Source organism: Propithecus coquereli, unplaced genomic scaffold (assembly GCF_000956105.1).
Source record: "Propithecus coquereli isolate 6110/MARCELLA unplaced genomic scaffold, Pcoq_1.0 Scaffold148, whole genome shotgun sequence".
Lineage (NCBI taxonomy): Eukaryota > Metazoa > Chordata > Mammalia > Primates > Indriidae > Propithecus > Propithecus coquereli.
The window spans coordinates 545,133-570,590 of record NW_012139191.1 but is presented as its reverse complement, the minus strand read 5'-3'; the positions used below and the strand labels follow the sequence as shown (position 1 = coordinate 570,590).

The 25,458-nt window shown below is 53.2% G+C and overlaps 1 protein-coding gene across 1 annotated transcript in view; it reads right to left on the bottom strand.

The window, feature by feature from the left end:
- SIM2 (single-minded family bHLH transcription factor 2) overlaps window positions 1–16,597 on the bottom strand; it is a 43,916-nt gene extending 27,319 nt beyond the window's left edge. Inside the window, exons 1-3 of the mRNA XM_012640092.1 lie at window positions 15,801–16,597; window positions 6,616–6,698; window positions 3,291–3,380 (exon numbers count right to left, since the gene is read on the bottom strand). Of these exons, the coding sequence (XP_012495546.1) occupies window positions 3,291–3,380; window positions 6,616–6,698; window positions 15,801–15,975 (348 nt within the window). The 5' untranslated portion in view covers window positions 15,976–16,597. The remainder of the gene's footprint in view (window positions 1–3,290; window positions 3,381–6,615; window positions 6,699–15,800) is intronic.
- Between the last annotated feature and the right edge of the window lie 8,861 nt (window positions 16,598–25,458).

The following is a 25,458-nucleotide window of genomic DNA, read 5'->3' as shown; positions in this document are numbered from 1 at the left end:
GAAACAACTTGCATTTCATGGACGTCTCTGTCATTTTTTTAGAGTCACATTTTGACAGCAACGATCACATGTTTACCAGTTTAAAAGCGCAAATAAACTAATAAACTTTGCCATATGAAGTAGATTTTTTATTCTAGCACATTTTAAAGTTTAATAAAACGTTTTAAATGGAGATGGGCTTATAACATATAAAGAATCATTTTTATACCTTCAAATAGATAATTCAGATAGTTACTTAGAGGTTTAGACCAAAAACAAAACAAAAAATACTACTTTGCTGTTAATTTTCACACAATTTTGACAGACCTTGGGGCTTATGTTCCCGATAATCTTTTAACATCGAGTTTAGCGCTGAATTAACATGAAAGATGTCTTTACTCAGTGAGATAATGTCACTGAGAGTAATTGAAAGTTCTCGGAACACAGAAGAGCACATGTAAATATTAGCTATTACTACTATCATTATTCATCAGAAAACCTGTTTAAAAGGTTATTCTGACTACCGGGTAAAATTTTATTAACACTTTTATCCCTCGTGATTTAAAAAACACTCAAGCCTATTTTAATAAAGTTTTTGTGTTTCGTATATTTGCCTGTTTACCAATAATAAAAATCATCTAAAAAGTGCAAGAAATTTAAAAAGAACAGTGGGCTCTTTGACATCTTATCCAATAGTTTGTTTTACTATTTAAGTAAAGAAGACAGAAAAAAATACACATTGTGATTCTGCCTAGATTTCATTCTGTGAAGTTAATCATGAACAGGAGGCAGATTGGAGAGAAAAGTTTGTTGCTGCTTATTTAAACAGTTCACTGTGGAACAACTCCCCAGACACTGGCCAAGGGCTCATGTCGGCATTAAAGTGTTTTTGTAGCTGCAGACTGATGCTAACACAGCCCTGCTGAGAAATCAGAAAAAGTCACTTGGCTCTACACAGTTTGACTTACCTTTTAAAAATCTGTCCCTTCTGCTGGGAATACAGAGACAAAAGGTATCTCTACGACTTTCTTGGAAAATGGTAGTGTACAGCCCCTCTCCTCTTTCAAAATTATGATATGAAATTTTATTGCTACATTATGGTCTAAAGGAAATATAATACTTTTACTTGTGATTCTGCCTAGATTTCCTTCTGTGGAGTTAATCACGAACAGGAGGCATATTTGTCATCTATCCAATATTTTGGTCGTTCTTAATTATTGTGCTCATAATCAATCAATTCTATTTTCCACATAAAAAGAGAAAAATAACAGAGAGAGAAGCAGGATGCTAGACTGAGCAGCCTGATTGAATGAACTGGATTGTCCTGGGTTGTGCACAGCACCTCAGGATGTGCCAGGACATTCCAAAGACCAAGCAGCCCATTAGGGGTCCTATTAAGGTACCTACCAAAGGACTCTACTGGAAGCAACTTTGTTCTAATGAAACTGTGGGTGTGCCTGGCATTTGTGTAGCTCTCTATAGTTTATAAATCACATAAAATACGCATTTTGATCAGTTTCTCCCCATAATCTTGAAAGAGGGATAGAGCAGACATTATATTATTGTTTAAGTTGTGGTTCAAGGAGGTTAAGTACCTGCCCTGTCAGACAATGAAAACTATATAACTGAATGCATTTCCCTTTTTGCTTTGACTGCTAGGGAGCTCAGATCTAAATTTAGTATTTGTTAACAGTGATTTTATCTATTTTAAAAGATTTTTGATCAGGTATTTTAAAAGCATTTGAAATGTTTTGTTGTGTTTGTAACATTATTGTAAAACTATCAAAGGTTTTCTAAATTACAATTGAAAAAGGCAAGTAATCCAATTAAAGTTACTTAGCCACAGGTCAAGTCAGGAGTAGAAAGTAGTCTGGGTACATCTAAAGGGCCCTGAATAATTATTTTAAAAAAGGGCAAGGTAGAAATTTAGAGAATAATAATTATGAAAAATGTAGACATAGTAAATATTCTCAACAGTATTTCCCATTCTACAAGTACACTGATCATGAGTCATACAGGTGCAAGAGCCAAGCCTTAGTAAACTATCTGGGAGACCTAGTTTCTCAAAGGAAGAGAAGAGGAAAAGAAAAGAAACTTCCAAACAATTTAAGTATGCAATTCATTTTAAAGGGCTTTGCATAAGAAATACATAGGCATATAAATCCACTTGGACATGGATTGGAAGAGAAGGTTGTAAACAAATGGCAAATTTAAAAAGAATGTATTGGCAGAAAAATAAAAGGAATACACCAGATGCAGGTTTCCAAGTGTGGTATCTTGTTTTTCAATGAGAAAACTGAAGCCACATTAACTGGCATGTTTTATTGTGGCTTAACTACATTAGGAGACTGGTGCAATGCAGATTACTCTCTGGAGTTTGCTGTATCCGCAATTAATCCCAGTGTGTCTTCAGTTGTGATCAAAAATCATTGATAGTTCACCTTGTAAAGAAACATTTAGTCCCTACAGGTATAAAAAATATGACTTTCATCATCATGGTCCCTGCTTAAGTCAGACACACGAATGGGACTGATCAGTTAGACGCTTCCCATCCGGACACGCCACAGGTCCAGACAGGAGCAAGATCCTCCATCAAACCCTTGGCTTGACAGGGATAGATAGAGCTGAGTCCACCTCTTTTCTCTAAGGGATGAATCCTTTTTTAGGAGATGATTCTACTTTTCCAGAAAAATTGGTAATATTTAAATGCTGTAAAGAACCAAGACCTTGCTGTGCAAAACAGTAGTAAACTGAGTTTTATGAGTTTCTATCACAAGCATATAAAATGCTTTACTGAAACGACCACTGAACTGGAAAAACTCAGGAAAAATGACCCTGAATTCCATGTGAACACTCATAAATCTACCCCTCCCCTTTCTTTCTCCCCACAGCACATTCTGCATGAAATCCATGCTCTACATCAGCTTACCTCTTGCTTCATAGCAATTCATAATACCACATGCGGACCAGCAAGTGTGGACTGAAACATCTCCCTTCATGAAGCTCTTTTAAATGGCATCTAACATTACTACATCAGCAGACAGTCCAGGGAATGGGACAGAATCTCAGAACAAGACTGACATGGCGAAGTTGCACTGGTCATGAACCCCAAAGGAAAAAGAAAGTAAAAAAGTAAAACGTAACATGGAGAAGAGAAGCCCTGCGGGACGTCCCAAGAAGAGGATTTTGCAATGTGGGATTATGTTCGTACACAAGAGCAGACGATTCATTTTCAAGTTGAATAAGGCTGTCAAGATCTGCTAACACCTCATTTAATATTTTGGTTAAACATAAAATTAGGCAATACCTACCTGGGACAAGCCTAAATGTACAGAAGCTGTCTCGGATATATACATGATTTTGCCATCAGATGCTACCACAAAAACAAATCCATCCAAAGTCTGTAAAAGAGAAAGTGTCAGGATGAGATGATAGTTCCACATTTGAGTTAAATCTAATAATTGTACTGTCACTGGGATGGAGGAATGTATAAAATATTATCAATGCATACTTGGTAAACACAAAAACAAAAACAAAATAAGGAAGCCCAGTGCCATAAGCAGGAATGTAGGTAACAACACTCAAGGTCTACTTCCCACGCCAACCTCTGAAATGCTTTTAAAGCACTTTAAAAACAATCATACGTACACATCACAAAAATCATGCAAAACATTTGAGAATTCCTACAATGCTCAGTTTAAATGTAGTAGCTTTATTGTTTGGGGTTATTTTAGCACTTAGCACAAATCCGGAGTTCTATGGTACTTAGGGGGAAATCTACCACTATATAGACCATTTTATGTCATAATTGGCAGTCATTTGTACCACTAGGACATATGCTTTATTTGCCACAATTTTCTAGTTACCTGTAAGTACCATTTGAATAATAAATTCCAAACACTACCATTCCCCAGAAAATAAAACAAAATACCTGGTTATTTTACCAGACTATGTCTACAGAATTAATTATTTAGAATTTGCAAGAGATCAAATAACCTTTGCAAAATTCAAGGAGAGAAAGTATCAACTTCTGAAAAATTAAAACGATGCAAATGAAATTCTGATTTTGCCTAAGTTGGCTAGCCCTCAGAAATAAAGTAAAATTATAAGAGGTAATTAAGACAAATAAAAAGGTAATGATTATATTTATGTGTCAGGGATAAAAAGACTAAATTATTTTTGAAAAAGGAAACTGCATTTTATTTACTCATTCATATTTTAGATCCAGAACCAAAGAAAAGCAATAAAGTTGGTGAAAGACTCATACAACCCACAATGCTGCCCCCATAAAAAATATTCCAAATTAATTTCTGGCCACAAATTCTATTTTTATGGCCTGTAATTGAAACCAGATTACCTTTGGTTTTTCTAAGCACCCCCTTTGGAGGGGGAGCTAAAACGAATGTAGTAGAAGTGAAACTTGAAAGCTGTCCTTACATTCTGCTGTCTCCAATACAGTTTGCTGCAAAAATTCCTTGCCAACTCAACCGTCTTTACCTTTCACTATGGCAAGGTTGAGATCAGCGTCTTCATTACAATAAGCCTTACTTTCAGGTTTCTAACTCCGCTGCAAAACATTTTCCCAACAAAGCCTGCAGCGTTTCAAAAATACAAAATATACAGCAATCTCCAAAGTTGTAAACTTCGGGGCACATTTTGCATGCTTGCTTAACTCCAAAATCATTACTAAAGAGATACAATGAATGAAATAGCATCCCGCAACCAGCTGTATCTAGGATAATGAATAAAAGAGAAAAATTATCATAATTAAATTTCGAAAGTTGCCAGCAGTAGCTGAAAAAATATTCTTCATGGAAAATGTAGGGTATGCCTTCACAGCTTCAAATTACCTAATTCGCTTCCACGTACAATAACTGCAGAGACGCCCGTCCACACACCACTCCGGAATTAATTAAAGAAATGTACCGTGGAGAAATGTGGGGGTGTTGACTTTGCCCGCCAGGTTTTCACTGAAGTTCCCCGGCACTTAGTTGTCCCTGATATTAGTGTCACTTACAATAAAGGAGGCGTCTGAAACGTGCACCGGAGCGGGCGCGAGCTGGGGCGGACGCCGAGAGCGGCGGGCGGCGGGCGGTGCTGCCCAGCGGTCGCTTTTACAACACGCTCCGGGTTTCAAAGGTTCCCCGGGCTCTGCTCTTTCCCCAGCACATGCAATTTTAAAAATAAATCGCGCCAGGGCATTTGGGGCAAAAGAGTTTTGAAAAGATCTGCTTTTTCGAAAAGCAGAGCTCGCGGCTGACTCGCTGACCTAAGTCACAGCGCCGGGCAGCCAACATTTTTTACCTTTTAAAGAAAACACAAAATAGGAGGGAGGAAACGCAAAGTAGCTCTCGGTAGGCATTTTTCGATGGCAGAGACAAATGACAGGCGGGGGGAATGAATCGAGTCGTTGATGAGGCTCTGTAAAGGGCATTTGAAAGATCCGGAATTTGTCCCCAGCTCGCGCCAGCCGCCGACCTGGAAGTGGCGGGTTGTGCGCAAGGCTACCCGGCCCCAACCGCAAAGCCCGACCGCTCCCGGCGCCCAGACGCTGCCAAGGAAAGCCGAGGTCAGGGGCAGCGTAGCAGCTGCCGGCTGAATGGCCCCGGACTGGGGTGCTAAGCAGCTGACCCCAAACCATGCACAGACTCCAAAGTAGGCGACCTGGGAGGCTTGCTTATCGACAACCGCTCTTGAGCCGGACTAATGGGTTAACCACGCTCCACCTCCTGCTGTGTGACCTCAGACATGTTACTTAACCTCTCTGTGCCTCAACTTCCTCCTCCTCCAAAAAAAAAAAAAAAAACTGGAGCTAAAATAGTGGGTGGGAGGCCGGGCAGGGTGGCTCATGCTTGTGATTCTAGCACTCCGGGAGGCCAAGGCGGGAGGATCGCTTGAGTTTAGGAGTTCGAGAACAGCCCGAGCAAGAGCGAGACCCCGTCTCTACAAAAAAATAGAAAATTAGCCCTGCTTGGTGGTGCGAGCTTGTGGTCCCAGCTACTCCAGAGGCTGAGGGAGGAGGATCGCTTAAGCCCAGAAGTTTGAGGTTGCAGTGAACTATGATGACGTCTCGGCACTTTAGCAGAGGTGACAGTGAGACTCAGTCTCAAAATTAAAAAAAAAAATAGTGGGTGGGGAAGTGAGATGATACAATTAGATTCTGAACAGAATCTGCCCTGTAACAAACTCTCAACAAGTGCCAATTGTTAGTATTCTATCATCGATGCTGTCTCTCCGTCATTGCGATCCCTGCAAACACACAGCTGCCAAATGCTCTAGAGCTGCAGCACTCTGGCTCGGAGGTCCGGATCACTCCTTCTGCTGCTGCGGCTGGTGGCGCGTCGTCGGGCCCAGAGCGAGCGCTCGCTGGATCGAAGTTGCTGAGCGAAGCAAGGTCGTCCGAAAGGACTTTACCTCGCCCAGAGGCGCTGTCGGCGTAGGCTTCCGGAGGGCTAGAGAGTCCTGGGGCATTGCGGGGGGGAAATGCAGGGTGGCCCGAGGCTGCACCCGACGTGCTAAGCGTCCACACCTGGGACCTGCCCTTCCGGGGGCCACCCCCCACCCCGGGCGCCTTCTGCAGCGTGGGGGCAGCCTATGGGTCTGCCCAGCGCTCCTGCCCTCGCCCGGCGGCTCTACCTGCAGCAAGTGCGATCCCAGCTCCTTGGCAACGCTGTCCAGGGGCCCGGCGCGGCTCGGCTGTCCCCACGCCTCTCCTAAACCTGCACGGTGGAATAAAGCGAACCAGTTAACGGCAGTGCCCAGCCCGAGGCCGGGCTCCCGAGCAGGGCGCACAGCACCTCCGCTCCCCGCCGCTCCCTGCCCGCGATTGCGGAGCGCCCCCACCGCCTCCCGGGCCCAGCAGGCCGCCAGCTGTGCCCCAGCCAGCGCCCCTTCGCCCTCGGCAGAAACGGAAAAGGCCGGAGGAGAAATTCCCGCCGAGGCGGCCACCCCAAGCTCCCCTGCGCGCGCTGAGCCCGCCGGGCCCACTGCGCCCGCGGGTCGCCCACGTGCTCATGGCCCTGAAATTGCCGTTTTATTTGAAATGCCACAAAGTAATCTAATCTGCTTTGAAACCGCCATCCTCGTAGCCAAACGGGGATATCGATTGGACCCGTAAATATTCCCCCAAGGACCCCCTCCCTCCTTTCTTTCCCTGTGTCGGCGGCAACTCTTCGTTTTCCCGAAGGCAGAGGGGCCCAGACCGACGACCCCGCCATCCAGGACGCAGCTTTTCCAGCATAAAAATGACCCCCTCCTCCGCCCCACATCATCCCTTCGGACTCCGCAGCCTCCACGGCTCCCGGGAGCGCCGTCAGCTTTCCATGCGGAGAGCTCTGCCTGGGCAGGGTTTACCTGGAGGTTTCCCGCGGGCACACTCTAAATCTGGAAGCGGTGGGGCGAGGGCTGGGCCACCGGCGGTAGTCCGTTGGCGCATAATCGGCGCTTCTTAACTGGGTCCCCCAAGGCCTGCTGCCCTTTCCTCACCACCTCCCGGTAGCCACCAGTGTTGCAGAAATGCACCGGGGGAAAGAGGGCCCTGCCCGTGAGAGCTCCCTTCTCTCTGAGCCCTCGGCCCGGCTGCTGTGCCCGGAGACTCCCCGCTTTCCTCTGCACATTCGGGAGGGAAAGCAGGAAAGTCGGGCGAGCTTGCGGCGCTGAGCGCGGCAGGGAAAACTCCCACACCTCCCTGGAATCTTTCCGCCGAGGGCCTGGCCGGCAGACCCTCGGTCAGCGCTGCGGTCCCGCCGGAGGTGGCAAAGGCCCGCAACCGCGATCTCGGCCTCCGCGCCAACCTCCCCGGCGGAGAGACGCCTGCAGGCTCGCAGTCCACTTCCGCAGCGCCCAGCCCCGGCTGCGACCCTGCCGGGCGGGCTGTGTGCGCCGCGGGCCCAGCCTGCGTGTAGAGTGCCAGGCCACGCGGCAGAGCGGGACGTGCGGGGGCGGGGAACTGGCCAGCGGCCGCGATCCTGGGGACCGTTCCTAGGGCCGCAAAGCCCCTCCAAGTGGGCAGCGCAGAGTGGCTTCCCGGGAAGTCGCCGCGCCGTCACTCTAGGCACCCTGGGTCTTCCCGCTGCCGCCAGTGAGCACGTGGGGCATCGCGGCTTCTGGGTGCCTCGACCTCAGGAGGCGCAAAACACACCTTGGGTCCCAGGGCAGAGGCGTTGGAGAACTTTCCCCAGAAAGTGTTCAGCAGCTAAAAAAGGGATGACCTTTAATTTCTCCTCCTGGGCTCTAGGAATTAGGGGCTTATCCTGGTATCCCCATAAGGAAGTGCCTAATTCACACATATCCCTGATCCTCCACATACGATCGCGGCTCGTTATCCATGCCCCCCCAGCCTCCACCACGTGAGCGGAGGTGTCTCTTTAACCCCAGGAAATCACTCCAGCCCCCAAGCGTCACCACCGTGATCACAGCAGCAGCGCGCCATTTGCTCTCGCGTGCCGCTCCTTCTGCCCGGCACCCAGGCCGGGGGCCACCTGGCGGTGTTTACCCCAATTTAACCAGCAATGGAAAGAACCAAAATTTAAAAGTTCGGGGGTTTGGGCGAAGTAAGTATTTAATAAGGACCCAGGAATTCTGATTTCCAAAAATGGACAAATGCTCCCTGGAAACGGTCCTTCTCTTTCCTGCCCCTGGGTCCTTCCCTGAGTTTGGGCCATCCCTGGAGGGTAGACCCTCCCCGGCCACTGCCTGGGGAAGGTGAGCACATCCTCCCAGCCTTGGCTGCTTGGAGTCAGTGGCTGATTGATTGGCGGGGGGAACCTGTGCCTTTGGGAATGACCCCCAAACCAGACTCCCCTGCCAGGCTCTCCCAAAAAGCCTTGTCAAAGGCCCTGGCTCTACAAGCAAAAGTCACAATTTTCTCTGTAATTCAAATACCATATATTTCAAGAGAGCTTGTTCTCCTATATCATAATTTCTTCTGTAATTTCCCAACACCGCCACTTTGCCAGCAGAGATTTGATGCAAATGCCCCTTTCCAAAGAGGTGGCTGAGAAAGCGACGCTGTTCCCCACAAGAGCCCCCGCCTCCAGGCCACCTCACCCTGGGGCGGTGGTGCTGCCAGCTCTTCCATTAGAAACCAGTGCGGGCGAGGTCTTCTCACTCAGATCATAAAAATCTACTTTGCGCTGAACACAGAGACTAAATAAAGGAAGGTGTGTAACGAAAAAAATTGTCTGGGTACTGCAAAGCGATATAGACACCCAAAAAAGTGAGGTGGTGGGCATGTGCCCCTTATCTGGACCTAACAAGGAGATTTATTTCAAAAATGATGGGGTGGGGAAGATTGGGCTAAGCTCCTCTGCGGTTGGCAGTCTTGGTGGTGGGAGCCCCCAGCACTGACTGCTCCTGCCAGGGCAGTGAGGGGTCCCAAGCCCAGCCTGTGATTTCTGATTTTGGGTGGGTTCCCCTGCACCCTGTGTGCCTTGCAGGACCCGCAAGGTGGGGGGTTGTGGTACTTCAAGCTGGGGATGGCCAGGTTGCTGGGAGCCTCCAGGGAGAAACAGAGGCTAGGTAGGGGTGGGGCCAGGAGTCAAGCCCAATTTTGCCAGTCAGCCTCCTGGTACCTGGTTCCCCGCTGGGTCTCCCAGCATGTGTGGATGTGTGCATGCTGTACCCATGCTCTGCTGGCTGTGGCTGTGAGTCTGAACTCCACCAGATCCTCCTACCACAGACGCTGCCTAAATGTGGTCCCTCCTCTCTGGGCACTGGCCCTGGGGGTACCTCCAGATGCAGGTCACAGACCATACACATGGGACGACACAAATAAGATGATTTGGGGTAGAAGGGGAGATGGTTCTGGCACTATGAGGCTGGCCACCCTTCTCAGATGAGGGGATATTCGAGTTGAGACCTAAAGAAGGCACCTAAGGAGGCAGCCAGCTTGCTCCTTCCTCTGGACGGTGGCGGTGACAGACCCTCCAACCCCGAAGCTGGGACCAGGACTTTGGTAGGAATACCTAGGTTAGTACCATTCTCTCATTTCCCCTTGGGGCAATCTACAAGTATCTAAAAAACGGTGACAAAAAGACTCCTTCAGTGGGATCTTATGAAAATCTAATGGGGTTAGTAACAGGGAGGCGCCTGCCCCCACCCCTCCAGGAAAATTGGATCTTCGAGTGTGAAAATCCAGGACCTGCAGCTGCGGAGACCGCATCCTGACACAGGGGTCTCACCTCCACCCGCCTCCCCCTCCCCATCTTGCCCAGTCTCCAGGGTCTGACCTCCAGCAGTGCCCCGACCTCTAACCTTTATTTCTCACCTCGAAAATGGGATTGCTGTGGGATTAAATGAGCGGAGCCCAGCCTGAGGCCTCAGCGTTTGCGACAGCTCCCACCACTTTGTCCCATCCCCTCTTGCCGTCCCTCTCCTTCCCTGCCTCCAGCCTCCCCTCCCCGGATTATGTCCCCTCGTGGGGGTGGGGCTGGGGGAGCAGAAGGGGTGTGTCTCTGGGGACCGCCACTTCGGCCCTGGGAGCGGGAGCGCTCAAGGTCACTGCTGCAGACTGCAAACCACTCCAAGTCAGGAAGGGTCTGTGTCGGGGTTGGGGGGAGGCGGGGGTAAGGAAGGCCGCGCCGCCCGCTCCCTCCTCACCCATGCAGGGCGCGGGACTCCCGCGCCTGCTGCGGAGGCGGCGTCTAAAGTCACCCGGGTGGGCGTTTACAACCCGGAATCCAAAGGAGCAAGATCACCTGCGGGGGCCGCGGGCTTGGGTGGCTCCCTGGGGGACGGGCGCTGCCGCGAACCTGGGCAAGGGTGTAATGGGGGAGTTTGGGGCCAGGTCCCCTTCTTGCTGCTCTAGGGGAGCCCACAGCTTGCGCCTCTAACAGGCTCTTTTCTCCACACCAGGACCCCAGTAAAACCCCAGTAAATTGTCGCGATTGGGGGGCTCCTCTGAGCGTTTCAGTCCTTTCTGGGGCATCGGAATCCTCCCGTTCTCTCTCGGGTCCCTGAAAAGTCCGCCTCTTGAGCCTTTTTCCAAACCAACCCGCTGGTGTTCAGGGGATGGTAGGTAGGGACGCCCCAAGGAGGCCTATATAAGCCCGATGGCTTCCAGCCTGGCCGGGCGCGTCGCCGGGCGGGTGTCGTGCCTGCTCTGACAACTGCTAGAAGGCCCCTGCGCCCCAGTACCGCCTGCCTGGACCTTCCCGGAGCTGCCCTGAGGAGGGGCCGCCGAGAGCCGCCCAGCGCCGCCCTACAGAGGCCCCTTTCCGCGCCTGGAGCTCCGGGGCTTGGCTCCTTCACTGGCCCCTCAAAGGCCAAGGCCCAGTGCCCTGGGCGTCCCCTTCGCCACCTTCCCGAGCGTGAGCGGAGCTGCAGCCTGGCGGGCTTGGGGAGAGCGTTGTAAACATCTACATTGTTCTAAAACAAAGTCCGTTTTTAAAAATCTATATTATATCCGGGAGCGGTAGAGAAAGGTCTCAGAAATCTGACCCCATGTCGGTGTAGGACAAGTTTCTCCTTGCCAAACCCTCCAAATCAAATCGTTTCGATTCCAGGAAACAATTCCTAGGACCCGGCGCAGCCGGCTCCTCCAGCAGCGCACAAGAAAGTGTGTGTGGTGCCTGCAGCTGAATTCAAACCCAAAGGCATCGACCATTGGAATAACTCAGGCCTTGAATCCCACGTCTTTGTGTGTGTGGATGACGTTTTCTTATGTAGCAACACCTTCTCCACACCTGTCTTGGGACTTTCAGGTCTGAGAAAGGGGGAGGAGGGAGAGTCAGACTCTGTTTCCAACCCCAGGACCTGAGGCCAGTACCTCATGCCAGCCGTCAGTGTGCAAGGTCCCAGAGGAGACTCCACCCCTTGCCCCACTACCAGAACATGAATCCGGACCCCTTGAGAGGAGCAGAGCCCTTGAGGTGGGTGGTGGCACTGCTGCAGCTCTGAGTTGGGCCACTGGAAGCCCAGTGTCATCCCTCAGATGGGCAGAAACTACCCTGTGTTCTACTGCTTGTGGTCCCTGAGCAGCCATGGCCAAGAAGCAACCAGAACTCGCCTGTTGTGGTCTTTGGTAATTTCCAAAGCGTCCCCTCTCTGGAAGGGAGAGCCACACGCGGAGAGGAGGGCAAGCTGCCCATTGGCCCGAGCGCTGTCCCAGGCCCTAAAACTTACTGAGTTTTCAATTTGAAGCCCAAGTTCTAAAGCCAGCCTTCCTCTCCTGTCCTCCTCCCTGCCCCATCTACCTACCTTCCACTTCTTAGCTCACTGTTGAAGGGGAGAAAAGTTAGGGATGCAGAAAGCAGGGGATCTTCAGACTCCAGGCAGGGGGCAGGGGGCAGGGAATCAGGCCCCCCATCATTTAAGCCATATTTGGTCCAGGAAACACCCGTATCTCACAGGAAGGAGGGAGCGAAGTAAGAACAACACTTAGATATCTACCTACACAGCACAGTTCTGCTTGTGCATTCCCACACTTTATCAGAGCAATCATGTTCAGGTGCCACCCTTTGCTAATGGACCCATTTTACAGACAAGAAAACCAAGGCCCAAAGGTGCAGCATGACAATAGAGCTTCAAAACCTGGCTGTACAAATTGAAAGTATCCCGATCCCTCGGACGGGCCACCGGGTCAGGGAGTTTACATTGGTTCTGGTCGCCTCCCTCTGCCCCACCCCTCTGAGCTCCTTTTTCTGCCTTTCCACCCAAGAAAATCTGGGGTAAAGGAGCAGAGGTTGGCAGCCTTGCCAGCACAGCGGGATAACAGGCTGCCCACCGCCAGCCATGGCAGAGACTGGCCTGCTCTTGCCCTTGCCGTGGGACCTTGGAAAGGTCTGTGCCCTCTCTGGCCCCAGTTTCTCCAAGTACAAAGGTAGTCTAGGGATTCCTGTGGTTCCTCAAGACTATGCTATTCATTTTTTTCTGACTCCCAGAGTCCTAAGTTGGTCTCTGTTCTTCTTTACCCAGGGCTCCCACTTGCTCCGGGGCAAGACCACCCTTGGCAGATTGATACCTCTGGATATTTTTTCTATTTTCAGTCTTAAGCCCGGGCAATCTGAAAGCTTGCTGCCCTGGATCACCCAGGCCCTGAAACCTCCCTAGAGCCACCACTCTGACTCTAGCTCAGCCAGGCCCCATTCTGACCCAAACCCATATCCTTTCTTGCAGACCTGGGTTCCCTAAGAAGATGTTAAATCAATTAAGATGCCACTTGTATGCTCCCACCCTTCAGAGCTACCCAGAGGAGTGACCAATTTGCACAAATGGACTCAGTTTGCACAATGGAGGTCTTTCTAAATGCACCTTCTCTCTCTGTCCCAGGCTCCCAGCTTCACAACTCCTCAGCCCCAGACTGACTTGACAAAATGATATTGCTGTCCAGAGCCGCAGGGCCGAGGCCCCTGAGAAGTCCCAAGGCTGTGAGGCCACCCTGCCATGTCTGCCCCTACTCTGGACACTGCAGAAACGAGGAAGGAAGGGATTAGGCCACTTCCCCATTCCCTTCCTGAGCAGACCCTGCAGGTTCAGGGCCATTTCCAAAACTCTAGGGCGAAACAGTTCCCTTCTGATCCCTTCCAGAGTGACAACTTCCAGGGTCACCCCCTCCCCCATAAGATGCCCAGGTGGCCTCTCAACTGCTCCCAAAATGGCTTTGGTGCCAGTTTCTCAAGGCAGGACACCCAGTAGGTCCACCCCGCACAAGGGCTCAGAGCCCTGCCATTCTGGGCCCAAAATCCCTGGAGACTTGCTTCCCAGAGCTGGAACACACGGACCCAGTGCACAGACCCAGTTTAAACATGGGCTGAGCAGTACGCCCCCCACTGCCCAATGGTTAGCAGACTCTCCCGGAAATCCCCGGAACAGCGAATGGCTTACAATTAGCCCTCTTTTCTCAGACCTCTCCTCTTAACTAATTTCTGGTTTATTTGAAATCATTGGCGACACGTTATTTAATGTTCTGATCGGTTCATAGAACGTGTTTTATTTCCAATGCGGGAGGGAGAGAGGAGGAGGAGGGATGAGGAGGATAGGAAGCCTGCCCCCTGCTCGAGTTCCACACCTGTTTTGTAGCATGCGGTTAAGAGGCTCATCCCAGAAAACCAGTAACCGCCACTCCTCCCCGGGTGGGACGGAGACTCAGCCCTTATATACTAAAACCTAATTCTAATTTCCACTGACACTTACGCCGGCCAGAAATCTTTCTTACTTCTCCGGCTTTGGGCAGACTGGTAGCAACCACTGGGGCTCCCAGCGGGAGGGGCCGGGGCAGGGGCGTCTTTGCGGATCCGAAAAGGAAAGGGGAGGAACGTGCACTGGGCTCAAGGCGGGCGAGTCAAGGGCTGCAGCGCCTGGGGGTAGAGCGCCCGCGGCCGCGCGGCCAGGCTGTGAGGCTCTGGAGAGGCCCAGCGGCTGCTTTGGGCCCCATCGGCTCCCCAGTGCGCCCGGGTCATCCGGCGCTCGGCTCCCCGGCCCGCTGGCCGCAACACTGGAGGCCGCGCTTGCGGACCGGCCTCGCAGACCGCTTGCTGAAGTGTCGCTCCACACCCAGAGGCGAGAGCAAATAACAGGCTTGGGCAGCAGCGAACGCAAAAGGTCGAGCTTTCCAATTTCCAGTCGAGCGCCTAGCCCGGGACCGCGTTAATGGAGACGCCCTGCGGCCTAGGGACACCTGTCGCCTGCACTGCAGCGACCCTCCGGCGGCCTGCGGCTGTCTCCCTACCTCGGCGCTGGCTCCCGGGGCTCCAGAAGCCGGCACAGCCCTCTCGGCTCTTGGGCCGCCCTTCAGGCCCCTGAGCAGCGTACCTCCCAGCAAAGTATCAGAATCTCTCGGCCACGTAACCCTGGCCGCGGGCAGAGACGCTGCAAGGCGCTCGGCTCAAAACCCCTGAGGATGCCAAAAACAAACGCTGTGGTGACCAGGCTTTCCGGACAACTGCTGCTAAGAGGTGCCTGGCGAGGGGGCCACAGTCCCCAGCGGCAGCCAGCCTGTGCGGGCTGGGAGAAGCCGCCCAGAGCGCCACCATTTCCAACTCTCCCGAGTCTACAGACCCGCGGGTCTCAGCGACCCTTGCCAACCTGGCACTTTTTCAATCCTAAAAAGAACGGCTGCACTGAGGCCTGTTTGCCATTTTCGAACTAATCGCCTCCCTCTTCCCGCCGCATCTCAGTTCACCCCGTGGTCTCTCCTACCCTGGCCGCGGGTGCCCCAGCCCCAAGAGAGGCTGGCGGAGAAGATGCCGGCGGGGAGACCCAAATCTGAGGCCCCGGCTCCCCAAAAGTGCTCGCTTGGAGGCTTCGGCCTGCAGTGCCTGGGCCTCTCCATGCACCCCCATTGCTGCAGCATATGGAACAGCCAGCGCCTTGCACCTCCTCCAGGAAGAGGGAGGGGGGAATGAAGGAAAAATAAAAAGAGAGTAGAAGAAAAGAAGGAAGGGGAAAGACAGAAAATAAAACAAAACCAGAATGGACTGGAAAACAAAAAAAAAAAAGAAAAAGGGAGAGTAAGAGAGAAAAACAAAGAAAGAAAAAAAAGAAAAAGAAAGAAAAAAGAATGGATTGGGGAAGGAAGGAAGGAAGGGAGGAAGGAAGGAAAGAAGGAAACCAGAAAGGACTGGATGCCTTCGTCCGCCTGCCTCTGGAACAATTCTTGGTTCGCTCCTGCCCAGCCCTGAGCCAGAAGATGGTTTGGTCGCTTGGGCCACCACGGCCCTGGCCCTTTCTCGCAGTGGAAGCGGAAGCCGAAGCCCCCGGCGCGGTCTCCCCAAGACGCCCTAGCACTGGCCGGGAGGCCCCTCCGGGCGGGCTCCGGCTTCCCGCCTGGACGGGGGCCGCCAGGCTCCCCAGCGTTCCCGGCCGCCCACCTGCGGCCTCACCTTCGGGGAAGACGGCGCGCATCTTCAGATAACTCGTGGTCAGTCGGATGATGGACGCTTTGTCCAGCTGCGAAGTGATGGCCGACGGCAGCGGGAGCAGCTTGGCCAGCTCGTAAAACTCGCCATTTTCCTTCTCCCTCCTGGTCTTGGCCGCATTCTTGGACTTCTCCTTCATCGCGCCTCGGCTCCGGGCATATTAGACCCGGCAGTGCTCCAGGCCCGCGCAGCCCGGCTCGGGCGCGGCGGCGGTGGGGAAGGGGGCGCCGGAGCCAGGTGAGTCCGGAGCGCCGGCCGCGGGCAGGTGCGCGGGGCCGGCCAGGGACACCGAGACGCGTCTCCGCAGCCGCCAGCCCGGAGTTCGGCGCAACCCAGGGGCTCCGCCCGCTGCGGCCCGGGGCGCAGCCTTCTCCGGGCTGGACGGTCCCGCGGCAACTGGAGCCCTGCTTCCTGCTCGCTCCGGCTCGCTCTTGCTTCCTCCCTCCTGTCTCTCCCGCCTCGGCTTTCCTTAGGGTGCTGGGGGTGGCCCGCGAGGAGGCGGCGGTGCTGTTCAGTCCTTAACCAAGTGTTTGCACCCGCTGCCGCGAGGCCCCTCCGGACTGGAGGGCGGCTTGGGCGGCGGCGGCCGCGGAGCCATGGGGCGGGAACCGAGCGGAGCGGAGCGGGGCGGAGGCGGCTGGGGCCGGGCCCGGGCCCGGGCGCGCTCTCCTGCCCTTCCTGGTCGCTCCCTGTACCTGGAGTCGCGGCGCCCGGAGCCGGCGATCTGTGGCGAGGCGCAGCAGCTCCGCGGTCCACGTGCGACGGAGCCGCGTTTGTTTATGGCGGACCCGCCTTCGGGCGGAGCACTGGGCCGCCCGCGCCGCGGAGGGGGGGCGGCGGGGGGAGGGACCGCGGCGGGGGCGGGGGCGGCGAATCTCGCCTCCGACCCCGCCACGGCCCCGGAGTCACAGGCGCGCCTCCGTGTCGCTGCCTCCAGGGACCCTCCCGGGAGAGACTCGCGCGTTCCCGGGCTCGGGGAGGTCGCAGTGAGTGCACTCGGGGCGACGCGGGGACTCACCCCTTAGAGTTGGGCGCTAGGGTGGGCGGCGGGGAGCAGGGAGGGAGGGAGTTGTGCGAGGCCTCCCCTGTGGTTCCCCGGCGGGTCGCCGGCGAGTGTGGCCGAGGAGGCGTAGCGACCCGCGGGCCTAGTGCCCGGCCCGGGAGCACCTAGCCCTCCGAGCCTGCGCTGGCCCCGCGCCCTCCTCCTGCCCACGTCGCAGGTCTGCGAGCCGGAAGGAGGGAGGCCAGGGACTCCCCCCGCCCGCCTACACACAAGAAAGCGGCGTGAGCGGCTCCGAAGTGACCCTTCTGCCCTTTCTCTCTTGGAAACACGAGGGCGAAGGGAGATTGTCGCCTTCTCTGGAGGAGCGGGAGGCCGCGGGGTCTCAAGGGCCGGAGGGAGGGAAGCGGCTGGGGAGCCGAACCCCAGCGTGGCCTCTCCCAGGGCGCTGGCAGGAACAGGGCCCAACTGCCGAGGGCGGCCGAGCAGCCCGATCCGGCGCAGCCAGAATTTCGGGGAATAGCCGTTGGGCTGGCGCTTCAGAGCGAAGGTCGCCGAACCAGGGTCACTGGGCAGGCATTGGTGGAGACCATGGTGATGGGGCTGAGGCAGTTGGAGGAGGGAGGCGCAGTTGGAGACACGGCCACCGGGCATCCCAGCGCTCTCCTTCTGGGCCACGTTGGCTCTAAAGAGTCCTTTTGTCCCGCCTCCCTCCTCCCCTGTCCCGCTCCTGCAACCCAGAGCCTGGTATGAGGCCCAGGATCCTCCGCACACCCCCTCGGTGGCGCTCGCAAAAACTTCCACCCCTTCCAGTACTCTGAACCCTCCGTCGAGGTGCGGACGTCAGTTTCCTGGGAGCCCCCAAGTCAGGGACAGACGCAGAGGACTCAAGACAGTCCCTTTTGGGCGTCGAGATCCAGCGCGGACTTGGCCGGCCGTGTGCCGCAGGTTGTAAAGCGGTGGGTCTGTGGGGCGCCTGACGCGGAGGTCAGCACCAGGCGGAAAGGACACCGGTGTCTGGGGTTGGGCGCAGAGATTTTGGTTCTTGGTGCCACTGCTCTCTCCCCTGCCCCGGGATGATGAGCCTGCTGCTCCGGAGACCTCACAGTCCGACAATAACAGGGTTCTCGCTTCCCTGCCTCATACCAGGAAGGCCCAGCTTTCGACAACCGTGCCTGTAGCAGGCGCATGTGACATTTTCCAGGGACCCTTTTGAAGGTCAAAAGTTCTTAGGGGTTCAAGGCGGTGTAGGCTCCCTCCACCGGCTGGACAGTGTGCGCAAACCGGGCTTGGCCTCCGCCTGCCCCTAGCGCCCTGCCCAACCCACACCGTGGCCAAGGCGCGCAGGGCCGATGCTCCAAAACCGCGATGCGGCGCGAGCCGGGAGCACAGAGGAACCGCAGTTTCCACTGGGGCTTCAGATCCCGGAGCGCTTTCCAGTTTCCAGCGGTGCGTGCAGAGGGCGGTGCGCAAGAACACCGGTATGCAGTGCCCAAGCCTGGCGCGTCAGGTCCGCTTCCGCGCCCAGAATCCCGCACCCGGCTGCGCTGACAGTTGTCGGCTTGGGGCCTCTGGGAGAAGGGACGCCAAGGGAGCCGGGCCGAGTACCGGCCCGGCCGCAGCTTCCGCGGGTGGGCCCCCCTGAGTGCGCTCTGGCACCTCCCTGGCTTCGGGAGGATTTAACGCTTCTCTTACCCTCGTGATTTCCAACCCTCAATTATGGACCCCGGAGAATTCCTTCCGGGCTTGAAAGGGATTACCCAGATCGCAGAAACATGGCTAAGTGGAAGTGGGAGAGACCCCACAAGTAACACGAACGGAAACTGTCCTCAAGCCAAATTTCCCGTATTTTACCCGAAAGCGCTCTTGTCTTCACGATGACAGCCGCTGTTCACGCATCTGCAAAACAGGTTCGAATCGTGTGCTTTGAGAGGTAGCTTGACCGAGTGTTTGAAGACCCGAGGGTATGTGGGTGTGAGATACTTCCAGGCCCAAAGCCTGCCCAGCAGGCGCCCAAGCGGGCACTGTATTCCCCAGCCCCAAGCACGTTCTTTCACAACACGCTGGCTATGAGCTTGGGGTACCCGACAGCGCCACCGAAAGTACCAAAAGTACTTGGGCGTGGATCTTAAGGTCTCCCAGGTAAGAAGGACAGTGATCGTCTAGGTGGACTAGTGAAGGAAGAACCCCTGCTCCTGGTTGGGGCCGTCCCAGGGCTCTACCTACTAGAGGGAGAGTCTGAGGCCCTCAGAAAAGGACACTTAGGAGGAATACCCACAGGCTCTATGTGGGACAGGCAGAAGCTCTGTTTAAACTGGAAAAGTACTGAACAAGTGCTAATTGGAGTGATCAGGAACATCAGCGGTGACCGCAGGTTGGGACACCTGCTACGTGTCTCTCGCTCCTGGCGCGGGAAGAAATTCCTGGTCCGTGCACTGGGCCCAAAGCCAAACCCCTAGCTGAGTACCCAGCCCAGCCCCGCGGGCCCCAGGGGAGAGTGGACGAACCTCCGAATCGGAGGAATCATCCAGAAACAGCAGTTCACTTACTGGCCCAGAAGAAGCCTGCAGAATCCGGAATGAATGGACATTGGGGGCAGGAAGAGGGCGGGTGGAAAGAGGGGTCGGCCACATTGAGGTCGCGCGCTTTGGAGTGCCCCTGGCTTGCAGGGCGTCCCCACCCCCAGTCTGCCCTGCTGCGCGCGTGCAAGTACGTCTCCGCGTACCCCACCCTCTTAGAAATTTTCCATTAGGAAACTTATCTGGAAGAAATTCAGGCCCCTAGAGGAAAGGGGCGGGCCGGGACCACCTCACATCTGCTTGGATTTTCCGCCTCAGATGCTGCGCAACTGTTTTTCCCCAGGCCGCGTGCCCGCGCCTACCTGAGATCCATCCCCAGCGGAAACCGACTTTCACGTGAGATCAAAGGGAGAACCCGTAGAGGTTCGAGGCGGGATGGGCTCCCGGAGAAGCTGCTGCGCTGGCAGCAGGAGATCAGAGACCTTGTCACTAAGGTGGGGGGAAGGGAGGGGGAAGGATTTCGAACCCCTGAAGTGGGGTTTAAGGAGAACTTCAACCTCCCAAACAAGCAAAGGCAACCGAAAATCCAGGACCGCAGAGATTTAGAATCCCTTGTCTACACTGGCAATTATTACGACACGGTTACTGCAGAAAACCACGCTTGCCGCCAGCATCACATGTATGACCAGTGCATGGCCGGGAAGCTTTTTTGGTCTGAGCTATCTGAAAGAGTACCTCGAGTTTCACTCCTTTCCTGGTTTAAGCCTCTTAGAGACCTCACCAACTTTCCTTGGGGTCATCGCTGCTCCTGTAAAGGACCAAAGGATAATTACAATATTTCTACTCATTGTTTTAAAATAATTACCGGTATGCAGAGCAAGTTTGTACTAATTTATTCCTCAGGAGGTCAGGACATTCTCTCTGCTCGCTCATTCCCAAGTAGTAGGGAGAAGTTTATTTCTCTTGTTTGTTTTAAATAAATTGTTCCACTGGAAGTTACTCCTTTGTAAAGCGTTTGCTTTTAGGTTGGTGAGCATATTTGATTACATCGCTTAAACCTGGGTAGATCCGCCTTCCTGCACTGGGTCCAGGACCCCATTGCTCTAGAGCCTCTGGCCCTCAGCCTGGGGGGACCGGGTTGCAGCTCTGTCTCCCCCAGGAGAGGAGGGAGGGGGAAGGAGGAATCCCAGTGGCATGGGTGACCTTGAAGCGGACATCTCTGGTCCTTCTCCTTGGACTTGATAGTCCAGGACGACTTTGGGTTCGGGGATTGGGGGCTCCAGGGGGCGGGCCAGGAAGTGTCCCTTGTCGGAGGATTTGAGTAGCCGCTGCCTACTACTCTGCCTCCCTCAAGGCGATCCATTTAGGGGCGCAGAAATTGTCTCTGGTAATTACAATGAGTAGCAAAGTCCTCGAGGGAGGGCCGTGGGGCAGGACAAAGCTGCCCCTGGTTTGGGCAAACCTGGGAGTTTGCAGTGAGCTCTTTCCTCTGCATTTTCTTTCTCTGTCTCCTCTTTCTCTCCGGTCTCTGAGAAGGTCCTGGTGCACCCTGACATCCAGTGACCTCCGGTGAGGCCAGGGACCCCTCTGGAGCGCAGGCCACTACTGGCGCCAAAGAAGAGCTGGGCCAGGGATTCTGGGCCCAAGGAGAGAGGAGCTGAGTGTCCTGCACCCACTCCTGCGACCCGCAGTTAAACATTGAGCTCTTGGCTCAGCTTAACAGAAATGTCGCCTAAAAATCCCTGGTAGGAGGAGTGAGGCAGCCCATCTGCTCCCCAGCAAAGCCCTCCTTTCGTTTAGAAACGATGCCCACATCTTCCAGGGAGCCCAGGATGGTGTCTGGAAGCTCCTGAGCTGGAGGAGTCTTAGTCTGGTGTGCACTGAAATTCCTCAGTGGTTACATCAATTACACCCTGCCTTTAAATCTGAAAACCGATTAGTTCATTAGTGACCTCGCTGAAACAGCCCTTCAAAAACATCAACCCCCCCCCCAAAAAATCTTTTAAGAAACAAAACCAAACCTATCCACCTGAGATAACTATTTCTGCATATCAAAGGGAACACTAACATGATGGGCTTAATTTTTTTCTAGCTCCTAATAATTGTAATAGCCAACCCTTAATAAAGAGCTGACCATAATATAGGGCTGTTATAGTACTTTAAAGACACAAACTCGTTATGTTTAAATAATACAGAGGGTCTGTTTGTAAAGCAAAGCTAACCGTGGGGCATCTGCTCCCTAATCTAAACAAATCTGTAGGACGACGCAGGCTAATTCATTCGAGGTCTGAGCAGAGAAAGTTACAAGAAGGGCGGGGACGGGCGGGCGGGCTGGTTGGCCCCCTCCATCCTGGCCTGGGCGCGCGCATCTGCCCCAAACCCGGGCGTGGGCATCTTCCCGCTTCGCGCGGACTTTTATTTTATTTTTCTTTTCTTTTAAAGGCCAGCGTGAAAGGTGGGTTTGCTGAGAGATGTGTGTTCACGAACATACTCATCCCTCCTGGGAGAAGGCGACGAAGCCCACGGCCGAGGGCTGTTGGGGGTCGGAGGTTCCGCACTGAGAGGCGCGAAAGCCGGGCTTCAGATCTGAGCGGCGGCGGGGGCCACCCGCCATCTGGCCCGGCCCTGGGGCGATGGCCCGGCCCGCTCGCCAACCCTCCCCTCCCTAGGCCACACCTGGGCGTTTCGAGCTGCGGGCCACACTCAGGCGCGCGGCCGGGGCGGCGGAGGCTCAGGCTTCCCGGTCGCCGGAGTTCTCCTTAACTCCGCACCAGGTGCTCGGAACTTCCATCTTGGCGCTGGGTGCGGCTCAGAAGGGGATTATTTGGAGGGGTACAACGCTTGGGCGGCGGGGTCCTGCCTTTTGCGCTCGCAAAGTTTGCGGACCGCCTGCAGGGTCGGAAACGCAGCCTGGGCAGGGTGGCGGAGGGGGGCGCAGCGCGGCGGCCTGGGGGGCTCGTGCACCCGGGAGGCGTTGTTCGGTGCACACACACGGGGTAAGGGGCTCGGCGCGCAGGGGGCGGAGGTCGTGCGGGGTCCAGGGCGACTGTGCGTGACGCTCACGTGAGTGCCTGAGGCGCCCAGGCAGCCCCTGCCCGGCTCCCATTCTCCCTCCCGCCTGGGTCCCCCGGTCCCCGCTCCGCTCCTCCTCCCCGATTCTTTCCGCGCGGGAAGTGGGGAGCAGAGGGAGTTGGGACCCGTGTGGTGCAGGCGGGAGACGGCGGGACTCAGTGCATGTGGGTGGGCGGCATCTGGTGGGATCCTAAGCCTGCGCTTTCTTCTCAGCTTTGCCAAAGCCCCCAGAGCGCTCCCCAGCGTGCGCGTGCGTAGACAGAGTCCGGATCCGGAATTCTCGAGCGGGAGGCTCAGCCTTCTCGGGGGAGTGCTGGTGTGATCCCGGCCCGTCCGCAGTCTCTCGTCCCCTTTAGCTGCCGAAGACAGAATTCCTTGTAGGTGCTGGAGCAAAGCCCCCGGGGAGGAGGCGCGGAGTGGAGCACGTTTTCGTGTACAACGAAAGACTTAAAATTCTCAACTCAAGAATATTTTCCCTGGAAAAAAGAATCTATCAGCGGATAAACTACAGGGTGAATTCAAACTGTGCGATTTATGAATATTTTTGGCCCAAACTCCGGCACACGCTTCGTTTTTTTAGAGCGGAAACAAAATCTGAGTTATTGTACCATTGCTCTTTACGCCCTGCGGGTGTAGACAAAGACTTTATTTGACTTGACTACGGAACTCTTCTCTGTGCTTTGGAACCCGGCAGGGTGCGCCCTCGGGCGCCTGCCTCAGCTGGGAGCACAGATTTTCCTCTTGGGGGAACCTTCTCTTTACGCGAGAGGCGGTCAGGGTACCAGTGTGCGCGGGGGTCACAGGAGCTGTGCAAGTGCCACTCCCACGGTGGAAGCCAGTTAAACCGCTTTCTTATGATGTGAGGGACCTCATTTCAATCTCGCCATTTAACTTTGGAGAGTTCTTCCATTTGCCAGGCCCGGAGCTGGATAGGGAAACGGGTGGGGGTAGGGAGTGGATACCTGGAAGAGTTTATTGAGAAATCTAATTTTTGAATAAATACACGAAAGAAAACCACAGAGGATCATGAGCTTGCTGTAAAAATAGAAAAAAGAAAAAGAAAAGCACGGAGGTGTCGCCGTCGGAGGACCGCCAGTTCAGTGACAGCAGACGCCTTTTGCGACTTGTGTCAGAATTCTCGACACTTTGGCACTGTCTGGACCAAAAGCTATGGCTTTTAAACAATTTAAACAAGATCGAGAGTGCTGGAATACTCGCGTGTGAATTTTCTTTAATTCCTGGATAATTAGGGGCAGGGGAGAAAAAAGATCAGCGCCATTATTACCCATGCAAAAATAATTTTCCTCTTTATTGAAGTCTCCTTAAGGTAATTGACCAGAAAATACCTCCCTGTGTAAGCAACATAAAGAGCACTCCATGGAGAGCTCATTGACTTATTTATATTTCTGTTTAGCCTGATGCCTACACCATCATTTTTGCAGAAGCTGTCACCTCTGACAAATAAAGGAAAGTGGACGCCAAGAGAGATACACCTACAAAAAAATGTTTGAACTCCAGAGCTGACCCCACCCATCTGTTCTTTAAGAGCATGTTATATGGACTCTGCTTGATTGTTTGAGATCCAGCCATTGAATTTTCTGAAAGTAAATCCCAGAAATGGAAATTCATGCTTGTTATCTTGCCCAAACATTTTAATGTCTGAGCGGCCTGGATCGAGCCAGGGATTGAGAACTCTGCCTACTGTAGCCACAGCGATCTTTCTCTGAAAAGCTGAAAACCTTCAGCTGCGGGTTAGAAAAGCAATAATCTAAACACGCAGGGAAAATTCCTAGCTGCAAGAAATGGAAAAAAAAAAAGGAAAAGAAGAAGGCTCCAAGTGAATTTACAAAATTTATAGTTGTACGAAATTTCTTTGAACAATTATTTGACAGTGAATGTATTTTTCTAATTATGTTTGAAGATCTGAATTTCTCAGCCACCCTTAGCATGTGTGAATTGTGCAAATAGTTCTCAGCAAAGATGACTAATTTGGGAATTCATGCTTTAAGGTTGGTTTTCTGTGTTGGTCATCTGAAGTAAAGCTGCTTTACTTCAGATACTTTACGTGACTTTATGTCAAGCAAACCTTGGGTAAAGTTTCTCAGGAGTGTATCTAAAAACATTATTCATAATTAAAAGACGATTCATAGAAATCGCCAGAAAAAATGTGGCACATTATGTTCTAACATGTTTTTTAGACCATGTGGACTAAATAAAATCATTGTGGTCTGGTTGGGTAATACTGCCTCCCAGCCTTCCTCTGACAGTGCAAGGAGGACCTGATACAGCTTCATGGATTTCAGAACAGCCTGTATGACATGAGCCAGAAGACACCTGTGCTTTCTACAGGTATTTTCTCCATTGATAATGCTAGTTACAGATCCATTCTTTAAAAGGCTCCTGAATAGTGTAGTTCAAGAGATGGGTAAGGTAGCACTAAAAGTAATATCTTTAACAGCCTTAGAATTTTTTAAGGGGGAAGAAAGACTGTTAGGAAACCTCATGTAATATAGTCTGAAAGATAGAATGAACCCATTGGAACATAGACTCACCTCCTACAGGCCAGCTGATGTGCCTTTTTTTTTTTTTTTTTTGGCACCTTAGTGTTGAAATTCCCAAGAGCAACCACCCTGCTACTAAATTTTGCTCTGCAGGGAAAAGCAGTACATGGAAGTCCCAAGGTATTAGCAATACCAAGCCGTTCAGCTGGTAGTTATGCTAGTATAAACCCCTTCCTGGTAGAGAAGTAGGGCAAAGCTTATAGAGGCTAGTTAGCGGCCTGAGTGGTTAGTGCAGCTTCCAAAGGCATCGGGTTTGCAGTCTAACTTGTCTGGACATTAGTGGACTGGGACAATATACAAGGGCTGTCCAGAGAGTATCCGGCCATGTAACTGTTCTTGTTATATTAACAATGGCTGGATACTTTCTGGACAGCTCTCATATGTTAATGGCTAATATTTGTGTAGAGAATCAGCATTTACTAGCGTAGTTAACTTATTAAATCATCCAAACTGAAGCATCTGCACTTGCT